The sequence below is a fragment of the Danio rerio genome, chromosome 17 (assembly GCF_052040795.2).
Source record: "Danio rerio strain M-AB ecotype USA chromosome 17, GRCz13ab, whole genome shotgun sequence".
Classification (NCBI taxonomy): Eukaryota; Metazoa; Chordata; class Actinopteri; order Cypriniformes; family Danionidae; genus Danio; species Danio rerio.
Genome location: NC_141037.1, coordinates 10,417,146 through 10,430,192, shown reverse-complemented (window position 1 = coordinate 10,430,192; position 13,047 = coordinate 10,417,146). Strand labels below are relative to the sequence as shown.

The window sequence follows — 13,047 nt, the reverse complement described above, 5'->3', positions numbered from 1 at the left end:
GTTTCGAATACAGATCTTAAAGGCATAGTTCACTTAAAACTTTGAATGCGATCATTTACTCAACCTTCACCTGGTCAAAACATTTTTGAGTATCTTGAACAAGAAAGAAGATGTTTTGAAAAATGCTGTTAGCTGGCACCCATTGACTTTCAGTCATTTGATTTATTATTAAGGAGGTTGATGAGTGCCAGAGACCATCATTCTTCAAAATATCTTATTTTGTGTTTAAAGGAAAAAAGAAACGGATAAAGGATTATTAAACATATATGGACGAGTAAATGATGAGGTAATTTTCATTTTGGGGTGATTCTGTGAGTTTCAAACTAAAACAGCATCCTCCGAAGCCTTATAAAAGCCTTCAATAGATGTATGGATGTGTAGTATAGAGTCAGCAATCAGGCCAAACCAGGCCTGTTTGTCACAAGCAAATGTTATAATACAGGTTTTAAATGGGTGTTTCCCAGTTATGGGTTGGAGCTGGAAGGGCATCCCCTGTGTAAAACATACAGTATGCAGGATAAGTAGACAGTTCATTCCACTTTGGCAACCCCAGATTAATAAAGGAACTAAGCTGAAAAGAAAATGAATGAACGAAATGCAGATCTTAAAGGGCTAGTTCACCGAAAAAATTAAATTTGATCATTTACTAAACCTTAATTTGGTCAGGACTTATTTTAGCATCTTGAACGCGAAAGAAGATATTTTGAAAAATATTGTTGGTTGGCACCCATTGACTTCCATAGTAATTAGACTTTTTCCTATGGAAGTTGATAGGTGACAGTGACCAGCATTCTTCTAAATATCTTTTTTTTTGTGTTCAATGGGAGAAATAAACTCATAAAGGGTTAATAAACACATGAAGAGGAGTAAACGCTGAGGTTTTGAAGTGATTCTGTGAGTTGCACACTACAACAGAATACAATATCATCATATTTTACTGTTAACAAGTGAACACAATTCAGATGAGAGTGACTGTAATGAAAACTATGTTCTTACAAAAGCTGCCTTTCTCATAAATGTCAAAGTCGGGGCAAGTTGCCATATGTGTTTTCATTTTTTACACTCTATTTTTGCGCCTTATGCTATGCTGTTTTGTAAATTGTGCAATTAATTCCCTGTTTACTGCAGAAAAGTTTGTCATAATAGCATTTTTGGGACAACTAATAAGGTTTCTATGTTGATTCAGGAGGAGCCTGATCCGTCAGGTGGATCAGTCAATCTATTAGGTGTGTATATAAGTGGCACAATATAAGTCTTTGCACTGTTTTAATCTAATTTTGTTCCAGCATCCCTCCACCTGCCCATCTCCTCTATTTTTTTTTTAATGTCTTAAAAAAAGAGTGGGGGGGGGGGGACTCATATTTGGAACTCAAGTCAAGCCTCGAGCCTCCTAAAAGGATGGGAGGTCCGAGCTTTCTTCTGGGAGTTGATAGCTCGAGCCTCCCGCTTCAGGACAGCAATGCCAATATAGTTTACCATGTTGTGGCAATTAAGCAGGTAAACTCGTGAAAAAACATAAAATGTAAAAACACTCAACTCTAAACTCTAACTAAAGATGCAATGGCTGTCACTGGATACACTTTTGTACCTAAAAGCTCCACATTAAAGAGTTCACCCAAAAACGAAAATCACCTCATCATTTATTTCTTCATCGTGTGGTTTCAAACCTTTATGAATTACTTTCTGTTGTTGTACACAAAAGAAGATATATAGAAGAATGCTGGTTACTGAGACCCATTGACTTCCACAGTAAGGGAAAAAAATATCTATGGAAGTCCAAAAATATCTGCTTTTGAGTTCAACAGATGAAAGAAACTCAAATAGGTGTTGAACAAGTGAAGGGTGAGAAATTGATGACAGAATATTGTCACCAAAGATCAGACCCATGTCAATTGTTCTAGCCCATGTGAACATGGATTGTTTCATCCAAAAGTTAAGATGATCTCATTTTTTTTTTTTCATCGTGCGGTTTTAAACCTTTATGAGTTTCTTTCTTCTGTTGAACACTAAATCACCCATTGATTTCCACAGTAAGGGAAGAAATATCAATGGAAGACCATAGGTCTCAACATTTTTCAAAATATCTTCTATTATTTTCAACAGAAAAATGGAACTTAAATAGGTTTTCAAAACGTTAAAGGTGAATAAGTGATGACAGAATATTCATTATTAGGTGAACTACCTGCCTATCGGTAACTAAAAAGTCAAAGAAGTGTATCTTGTCGGCGCAATAGCCTAGCGGTTAGTGCGTCGACATATGGTGCAGTGGCACGTCAGGGCGTCCCGAGATCGAATCCCGGCTCGAGGACATTTCCCTACCCTACCCCCTCTCTCTTTCTCCAACTTCATTTCCTCTCTAAATACTGTCCTATCTAATAAAGGCCAAAAAAAAAATTAATCTTAAAAAAAAAAAAAAAAAAAGTGTATCTTTTGAAAAGTAGTGACATTTTGTAGAAAAATGACTTTTGTAGCTGTATTTCTGAGAGTGTATTGAGGAACACTGTCACCAAAAAATCAGACCCATGTCATTTGTTCTAGACCATGTGAACAGATTGTTTCACCTAAAAATTGTGGTTTAAAACTTTGAGTTTTTTTCTTCTGTTGAACACAAGAGAAGATATTTAGAAGAATGCTGATTACTGTGACTCATTGACTTCCACATTATGGGAAGAAACATCAGTGGAAGTCCATACGCCCCAGCATTCTACAAAATATCTTATTTTGTGTTCAACAGAAGAAAGGAACTCAACTATATTTTAAACAAGTAAGTGATGACAGAATATTTATTATGGTGAACTGTTGGCAATTCTGTGCGGAGTTTGCATGTTCTCCCTGCATTCGCGTGGGTTTCTTCCAGGTGCTCCAGTTTCCCCCAAAGTCCAAAGACAGGTGGGGGAATTGGGTACAGGTGAATTGGGTAGGCTAAATTGTCCATAGTGTATGAGTGTGTATGGATGTGTCCCAGAGATAGAAGGGCATCCGCTACGTAAAACATGTGCTGGATAAGTTGGCGGTTCATTCAGCTGTGGCGACCCCAAATTAATAAAGGGACTAAGCCGAAAAGAAAATGAATGAATGAATGTGCAGTTTAAAACCTTTATGAGTTTCTTTCTTCTGTTGAACAATAAAAGAAGATATTTAGAAGAATGCTGGTTACTGTGACACATTGGTTTCCACAGTAGTGGAAGAAATATTATCGAAAGTACAGAAGTCTGAGCATTTTTAAAAATATCTCCTTTTGAGTTCAACAGAAGAAAATCAGATATGCTTTAAACAAGAAATAAACCATGACATAATATTTATTATGGTGAACTATTTAAGGTACATATTAGTACCTAAAAAGTAAAAAAAAAAAATTGGTAGCTTTGGAAAAGTAGTGACTGTATTTGTACCTGTATTTCTGTCGCCAAAGATCAGATGCATAAGCATCTTCCTGGACAAAACTGATGGAAATTGATTTCATGGTAAAAAAAAAAGTAGCTTCAATCTCCTCTGAAGCATGACTTTCAAAAGTTGCAATTAATAATAAGGTTAACCCTAATATACAAGAACCATACCATGTTGCCCGAAAACTATGTTCACACGCAGGCAGTCAAAAATGCAATTCAGTGAGCATGACTGATCCGCCAGCCACCGATTCATCGATACATCCATAAAGGACATGGGCGCACATAAAATGCAAACTCCAAGAATGATCAAACAGCTCAGCTCAGATGTAGCGATGTATACATCTCACGCCATGAGCCGTGCAGTAATGCATGGAGAGACTGCACGATTACCTTTGCGGGATGCGTCTTCTTTATGTCTGTCTCTCTGCTCTGACCTTCACAATAACAGAGACGAGTGGCGGCTGGCGAGAGCCGCGGTAATCACCGCACAACACAGATGGGGGCTGGAAATCCCTCTTAATTGTGATAAATACACATCAGAATTGCTTATTTGCCTCTATTGCGTGCCGAGTGCGATGCTGGCGAATCAACGGGTTGCATCCTTTGTGTGATGGTATAGCTCAGCTTGGGCTGTCTGCCTCTCAAGCGTTCGGAGAACATCGGCGCTTCATTTCCACCATAAATATTCTGAAATCGCAGCTAAACAAAAACACTCCCGAGTATTCAGCGAGATGTTCATCATTTCACATCAAAGGATTATTATAATGAACGCTGTATGTTGTTCGTGTCGGAATTTAATTTCAATAACAAGCAGGCCAATTTACTAACCTTCTTTTTAAAATGGCATTTTGTTAATTTTATTACGCACGCAGCTTTTATGAATCTCTAGAAGCATTTAAAACAGTAAAACAAAAGACTTATAGACGCATTTACATTTTCTATGCTAAAACAGACGGAGATATGCATCGCATGTAGTGTCTTGTTAATGGACCTGTTGATATACAAGCCATTAGAGAGCCAATGCATTATAATGCAACAGCAAATAAAGCCCGAGCATTTCACAATGCCACAGCTCCGGTCGCAATCTATGGATCCACTGCTGCACCGTAGGAGAGGAAATGGAACAATTTAGCACTTTTGTTTGCTCACAGTGAGGGAGGGAGGCATTGCTTTCTTCAACACAAAGCCAACTTTGTGTTTAGTGTTGTGTATAAATTCACGCCAACCAATCTCTCGCGCTCTCCCACTCTCTCGTCCAACTCCTTGGGAGTTGCTTTGCCCAAGAGCACAATCCCTCCCTTCCTGACACTTACTACAGCAGGAACTGGTGCTAGTAAACAGCCCTGCATTAAAAAAAAAAGAAATAAACTCCCCTAGAATTTCAGCCCCGGTGTTATTCGGTTCAACTCTCAAGTGCAGCCACATAACGAATCACAGAGTGCAATTTAGCCCTTCAGAATGCCGGTCGGAAACAGGTGATAAAGGAAGCACTCGTGCACCGGCTATGAAGTTTCCCCCCTCGAAATTAATTCCATCTTCAAGATTCCTATCTCTGCGATATGCTCGGAATGGCACACAAATACGCTCCCGCCAGAAAGATTACTGCAGACTGACTTAGCATAAACATCTCCTGCTGTTATGACTGGCAGGGGGTGGAATATAATTCGGAAGTCCTGGCCTATTTAGACATAGGTGCATTAGTGTAATCTGCGCATTATGGGCGGAATTGTGAAATAATCGAGCTTGATGAGAGTTTAGTCAAGATTGCTAATGATAACATTCACGCTCCGGTCAGGCACGCACACACACACACACACACACACACACACACACACACACACACACACACACACACACACACACTCACATTCGTTCTAGCAGAGTTGATACAGTATATGAAACGGGTTGTGTTTACATTGTAAAATGTCACTGGCGCTACGGCTGATATTTTGTACACACACACACACACACACACACACACACACACATGCTGCAGGTGAATTATTGCATACAATTTAACATTAGTTCAACAAGCAGTCTCAAGCAGTACAGTGTGAATCAGCGCTGACTAATTTAATACTCCTAAAAGCTAAAAGGGAACCAAAAAAAGCATATTATTTTACATGAGTCAGAGCGAGCAATATTCTACAACATAACCAGAGAAAATAAGACAACCACTTGCTGTAATGATGCACATGCTATAGCACTTGATAACACAGAAGATAGCAATAAAACAAAATGCACCTGACTAGTCGAAGCAATTCACATCATACCATGGAGTAATTTCATAACTGTGGATTCATTTAGTGCAACACCTGCCGTGATGCATATGCATACAGCTCAGACAAAAAAAGCAATAACACAGCCGCCTTACTAGACTACATAAACTATAGTCGTATTCACATTTCAGATCTACAGAGCAGCTAATCCTTGCAAACCATAGAAATATGGACACTCGGTTAATCTAGCTTCTGAATAAATACACTTTAAAGTCCTCAAACCACCAAAACAGTGATTCCAGAACAGATATATGAGATATCACAACTATAAATCTTTCAGAATTGAAAAAAAACTGAATCACCTATATCAACAACAGTGAGTATAAAATGTACAAAATAGCAGCGCTTAAACATTCCCCAGACTCATGTACAGGCTAGTTTTATATCACAATTTCAGATCTATAAATCATGACAGCTAAACGATGAATTTTTACTGGTGTATTTCTGAGCTAATGCATTACGCCTTCAAACATCCGCTTTATGCACAGAATTTCAGATCTATATAGATCTGACAAATGAGTTTAGTGCACCACCTGTCATCGGTTGTAAAACCTGGGAATTTCAACAACTCAACAGCAATGAAAACCTATTGAAATGTCATTTTAAACTGACTGTGAAAGCAGTTATACACCTGCCATGCAAGTCTAAAAACACTACTCTTAATATAAGCATTTCAGCAACTGAAGTCCCACTTTAACACGCTAGTCTTGTGTTCAACAACAAAAACATTTAATGCTTATGCAAGATTTTAAACCACATCAAGAGTTTCTGATTGAGGACTCAAATGCACATCAATCTACATGGAAACTTCCTCAAACAGCAGCCTGCTGCATACTACTTCTCAGCAGTAAACAGAGTGTTTAACTCAGATTGGCCTAATGCCGCGAAAACAAACGCCGAGCGGATGCAAAATTGCAACACAGTCAGGTTCGAATGTCCACAAATTTCCAGCGAAACCTGCCAACACAGCGCGACACACGCTGAACACATTCAACGGTCATGTCCTCTGTCCACCAAAACACACACACACACACTCTCTTTCACCCTCACACACACACCAGCGTAAACAGACACACACTCGCCGCTTCTGTCAGCGTGTATACCTGTTACCCAACCCCTCACACACACACACTCCTGCGGAAAGGGCAAAGTTTCACATCCCAGTCCAAAATGCCCGTCAGCGCACGCGTTTCCACAAACACACAACAAACCGAGCGTTTACCGTTCTCTTCTGGAAGGGTCTTGCTGAATGCTGGGCTTGGTGGGCGCCATCTTCCTGCAATTATTAATTACACTTTTTTTCTCCTCCAGATTTCACGCGACGAGCAGCTGACAGCGGAACCGGGAGCATTTAAGCAACGCCATCGGCGGTACCGGAGCGCCCGTGCCTCCGTGCGTTAAGATGCAGTCAGACGGGAGCGAGACCAGCCGACGCTGAGATCCAAAGGCATGCCAATAAAGTGAGAGGAAACCCGGGGACGCTCGTGCGATCCGGCGGCTGTCCTCGCGGGGTAAACCGGGGCAGGAATCAGTGCACGAGAGGGGCATTTACACCACGATGTGCCCCTCGAACACAGCCGCTTCTTCCTAGCATGTTTGTCCGCATTTTCCAGCGTTTTTCCTGCCTCTCTCTCCCTCTCATCTCCCTCTCCTGCCGGCGCAACAACGCCACTCAGTTGTAGTTGGAAATAGTTTGAGTTTATAAGGAATATACAGGTTGTTTTTCAGGCGTTGTTAGAAAGATTTACATAAGAAAAATTGCTTTATAGTAGTTTTTGATTGTTAGCTTTTTTATGTATGCACTGGTATTTTTTAATGAACACAGTGTGATTGACAGCTGTCAAAATCTGCTCATTGTTTTTCACAATGTGAGACTATATTATATGGAAATAGATACTTTGCTAAAACACTAAAAATTTAAATAACCCCTATATTATTATTATTATTTAAACTAAAGAGATATGCCATGTGTTAAAGTACATCTACACAAACCTATATCAGAACAAATGTCAATGCTTGAAGTAGATCTGTGCACTAATTCAGTACATTATTTGTATATGTGTATTCCAAATTAATCTGTCTCGGAATAAATATAGGCCTGTTTGGTGATGTGCATTAGAACATGTGACCTGTCAAGGTCATGAGCTGACAGCCACCCCATTTAATGTCCTGTTCATTGTGTTGTGCTCTAAATAGACTGTTTAATTGAACGTGACAGTGTATGTAAGCATGTGTGCACATGATTCTGCTGATATACTAACAATCGGAGGCTTTCAAATCCATTAACCTCAACGTACCGTCTAGCTTTAGCAGATGGAGTGCTTCTATTTGTGTTAAAATAAATGGTAAAACAATCCTGAGTCTGTTTAAGAACTTTATCAAGACTTAATTTGAATGTATGAATCAAAACCACACACACACTGTGCTTTAGTGGTGTTTTCTGGGCTTTGGTGATTAGTTGTTCAACTACAGTAGTTCTTTGAAAATACATGAGAGGTATTTTCAATTTTAAACTGTTAGTTATGCACTTTATTTAAATTAAAACTCTGAATTAATCATTTGTTGATAGTGCCACTCTTGTAACCATCACTGAATACTTCATGTAAAATAAACTGTTTATTTATATAATAAATGTAACATTTATTTATGTTGACTATAAATCATGATATGACTTTCCTTCCCATGTGTGTGTGTGTGTTCAGGAATTTGACACACAATAAAACTTTACAGCTTCACTAAACGGCTGGCTTTATATAGTGAGTCGTTTTGTGTGATGGATGAAGCAACACCTGAAACTAAGTTTAAACCTGCAGCAACCTCCAGAGAGATCCAATAACGCTTTATATGTCTGACGTGAATGAATGCAACAGATATGACATGAATGGATGTCTCCTAGATGTGTGGGGAGAAAAAACAACAACATGTTTTGCGGTTAGTCTGCGTACCTTTGTTGGTAAGACGTCAAGCCTTGGACGTTTTGCGGATTCCCGTTTGTAGCTCCCGGGACTCTGGACGCAGCCGGCATCCCTCCGCCGCCTCCCGCACCTGCAGCCGCCGCCGCCGTCACCTGAACACTGAAATCCGGGAAGATCCTGATCATCCCCGAGCGCGCACCGCGATCCTGCACAGACCGAGTATGTGTGTATCAACCTTCCCTCCGCTCCGACAAATCACAGCAGCACAATCCCATTAGTGATGGAAACAATCTCATCAGCCATTCTACGTCTTGTTTTCTGCTGTGAGAGGAGAGATCTGCTGCTTTTGCTGGAGCTCGCCGACTGTCTGCGCGTCCTGTGCGCTTTTACGCGGAAAAAAAAGTTTCAAACGCTCCAAGCTTTCAAGCTCCTACGTTTTTAAAAGGCGAATTTCCTCAGAATCTTGTTATTTAGCCATGTCCTCCGGTATATGACTGTCTTTATGACTGATTGTGAGTCTGATATCAGTTAGGGTCCGACGTCAGACTTAACTTACCAAAAAGTGTCACACTAACTCCTAAAATCCTAATTCAAAGTATCTTCATATTATTTCAGCTTAACATTGGGTTTTGAAAGGCTTTAAAAAGGCATTATAAAGCTGTAAAAACGCACGTGCGACGCTTTCCTTGTGGTGTAAAGGAATGTGTGCGTCTAAATAAACGAGCACAGAACTTTTATCAGTCCGGTTTGTCCTGAAAAAGCTCTACTGATTGAGATCAGAGACAGCTGTCCATTCCCAGTGTGGTTTAGGAAACAGATCTAAGTGTGTGCGCGAGGAAAGTCCAGTGCATGATGTGATCTGCTCGCCTCCTACTGTTGTGATGATGATGTGCTACTGCTTTCTGCTTTCAGAGAGAAGGACCGATCAGCTTCTTCTTCTGGTGCTGATGCTGCAGAGGTCAGGTGCTGTCAGTGCTGCTGCTGCTGCTGCCAGGATCAATGTCTAAAGCTGATGGGATGTTTGCTGTGTGCATGCTCCTGATGTGTTGTGTTGTGTTGCCCTGCTGTGTGTGGCAATGCCATCGCTATAGCGCGTGCGGGAAGATGAACTCCGCCGCTCGTGCAGCTGATTAACGGCGCGCGCCGCCGCCGCGCAGCCAATGGGACGCTCGCACGGGAGCGCGCGGAGGTTTACCGCATCTGTTAACCCTTCACCAGCCGAACCACGAGGAGCAGCGGGAGATTCACAGATGAAGCTGTAAGGTCAATCACACTCTTTTAAAAGAAGTTAACAGCAAAATCTGAATCAGAAAGAGCTTTATGTTTACACATACGAATAATTTGTTTTCGTGACAGAAATTTCCACAGTGCAACAGAAAGAACACGAATAGTAAAGGAATTTTAAAAAGTAAACAACGAATAAAAATATACAATTCGACAAATACATGTTATGTATATTTCTATATAGTAAAATAAAGAATAGAAATAGAAAAAAAGCATTATCGGCAGCCACAAAATACTTGTTAATAATCAAAATAGATCTTTTTAATGTGCTACTATCCTTTAAACCAGGTTTAACATATTTGTCATTTAGAAATATATTAAAGATGACTACTATAACTTTATTTTTGTTTACATAAATACACTGTAAAAAAAATCCAGTTTTTCTTAAATTTTATGTTGAATCAAATTAACCTTATGAGTCTATTGAACTTATATTATGTTAAACTGACTTAAAACAGCTTGTATAACTTATACAATTAAGTTAGAACATAATTAACTTAGTTTAATAAGTTACAATGACCTGAAAACATATGCTGTCAGAACTAGTTGATCAAATAATATTTACAGTGTAGGCCAAAGTATGAGTTGTTAAATTACTTTTTGATGCATCAGTATGTTTTCTATAAAAGACTTGTGTACGTTTAATTTGATGAAGGCATTCATTGTAATATACTGATTTTTTATTTTTTTTTTTTAATCAGAATAAATAATTACTGATTTTTCCTTTGGGTTGGGAATTGTGTTATGGGATGTTTATCTTTGCTCTGTTTACTTTTGATATTGAAATTTTTACTCTATCAGTTTAGCAAAGTGACTTTTATTGATATTTCAGTAGTTTTGTATAATAAATAATATAGTGAATTAAGTCAGTAATATAACAGAAAAAGTAGGCCCAAGTGGCAGATAATTGCATTGAATTTTTAACACCAATTCAGGCAACATGCTGTATATCTTCAATCTATTAAAAAATATTTAAAAAGTCTTTTTTTTTAAATCAAAAGTTGCTAAAGGAAACAAATCAAAAGCATAAACAATGGAAAAAAACATGATTCACAAAATATGGAAAACTGTACAGTGCATGGTTACATAATATTGTAGTGTTTTCTGCCAAAAAAAAGTGAATTGGCAGTTTTCTGTAATTTGTGATTAATGTTTTCATTTAATATTTTCCGGATTTATTTATGCTTTTTTATTGCATTATGAAACCTTGATCTTTATGTTCTTTCTACCTTAAAGTTACTTTTATGGACATCTTTAATAGTTTAAAGTGATATATTCTCTGCATTGGTGTTGTATATTATAGAACAAAATCCTTGTAGTAAGCTGCCAAAACATTTTTTACAGATTGATTTCTCTACATATAATTTTTTTATAAATTATTTTATTTCAAAATGCTAAAATGTCAATAAAAGTCAATTTGTTAAACTTTACAGTTGAATTTTCAACATCAAACGTTGACAGAGCAGAGATAAAGCTCCCATAATGCAATTAACAATCCTAAAAAAAAACAAATAAGCGTTAATAAACGTTTGTTTTATTGACCACTGGGTGAAATAATTCAACATTAGACATGCATCTCACAATTTTGCAAAGTGTGATACAATCCTGGATTAACATCTATATTGATCCTGGAACATCATTTTTGTTTGAAAATGTAATCCATACCTATTCCGTATCCCTATACCCAACCATAACTGTAAATTATTCCCACAATCAGAGGGGAATAACATGTATAAGTGCATAAAGCTAACCTTAAGCCTAAACATAACATAAGAGGTAAATGCATCCCTTAATTCTGATTGGGTGATTGGAATGTTGTTCCAGGATCATCATACATGTTAATCCAGGAACAAGTCCTACTTGGTAAAATCCGGTTGGCGCATTAAACACATATTAAATATGGACATTTTATCTTGCATTTTATTTTAGAAAGTAAATAAAACATTAATTTAGTATTTCTACATAAATTAAATAAACACATCTATTGTGTATATATTTGTATGTAGTGTTTTGTTCTTACAGACAGAATAGACAGGATGTATACCATGAGTTAATAAATGGTTTAAATCACAAAAAACAAATGCAGAAAAGTTTGCTCCTGAAAAATCCCTTGCTCTCTGCACAAACAAATCCATGTTGACTGAGTTTTAAATGTCTCCTACTCAATTTCATCTGCGTTATAAATAAATGAAGCCCTTTACACTGTAAAAATACACACTGTAAAATTATTGAATCATTGATTCAGTCCTCTGCACTTCAATAACTGTCTGGTTTAGCTCAGCTTCCAAATCTGACCTCCGAAGACTATGTCATATAATTCGGACTGCTGAGCGAATCACTGGTACAACCCTCCCTATATACTCTTCAAGAACTGTACTTATCCAGAGCGAGGAGAAGGGCTGACAAAATAACGCTGGACCCCTCACACCCAGCACACTGCCTCTTTAAACTTTCTGGTCGACGCAACACACTGTGCACCAGAACAGCCTGACACAGACACAGTTCCTTTCCTCAGGCAATCTATTTCATGAACACTTAATGATAGTAATTGTGGAACAAACATCTACTTTTTATACACATATACACTTATTTAACAACATACTTTACATGCCAATTTGCACATATAATATTGTATATAGTAATACCTGTACATACTTGTCAATTTGTATATTTGCATTCACACACTTCTATTTATTATCTGTTTTTGTCCTGTCTGTAATTCTGTTGCACTGTAGAAGCTCTGTCATAAAAACTAATTGAGTATGCCCGTTGCCTTATATTTATTAAGTAAACAAACTGTGCATAATTATAAAAGTTATGTTGACAGATTTACTGACTGTTTTTTTTATTTATTTATTTATTTATTTATTTATTTATTTATTTTTTATTAATTGTTAACAAAACATACAGGCTGAAATACCTATATTATGAAAAATATCAATTCAACCCCCCCATACCGCCCCCCCCCCCCCCCTGCGGTCTCTTGAAACTGGGCTTTACAATGACTAGAAGTTAACATAAAAACAAAAACAGAATACAGTATCAAATATCAATTATACAAAGCAAGGCAATTATTCTGGATCCTGATCATTTCTTTGTGCAATAAACAAGGAGATTTTGTCAGCAGCTAAAGTCCAGATCTGCAATGTACTCATTTGTACCAAGTTCACTCGCGCCGTG

General features: G+C 38.0%; 1 protein-coding gene and 1 long non-coding RNA gene across 7 annotated transcripts in view; one reads left to right on the top strand and one right to left on the bottom strand.

The window, feature by feature from the left end:
• npas3 (neuronal PAS domain protein 3) overlaps positions 1-9,661 on the bottom strand; it is a 609,585-nt gene extending 599,924 nt beyond the window's left edge. For 4 of the 6 annotated variants that reach the window (XM_087289923.1, XM_087289924.1, XM_087289927.1 and 1 more), the window contains exon 1: positions 6,891-7,342. In XM_087289923.1, the coding sequence (XP_087146049.1) occupies positions 6,891-6,940 (50 nt within the window). In that variant the 5' untranslated portion in view covers positions 6,941-7,342. Of the gene's footprint in view, positions 1-6,890; positions 7,343-8,613 lie in introns of those variants that run through there. The other 2 variants (XM_087289921.1, XM_087289922.1) reach the window with 1 other exon arrangement.
• On the top strand, positions 6,321-8,028 carry LOC147833014 (uncharacterized). The gene is made up of 2 exons (XR_015513009.1): positions 6,321-6,595; positions 6,980-8,028. It is a non-coding gene; the product is annotated as an uncharacterized LOC147833014 (long non-coding RNA).
• Positions 9,662-13,047: the final 3,386 nt, after the last annotated feature.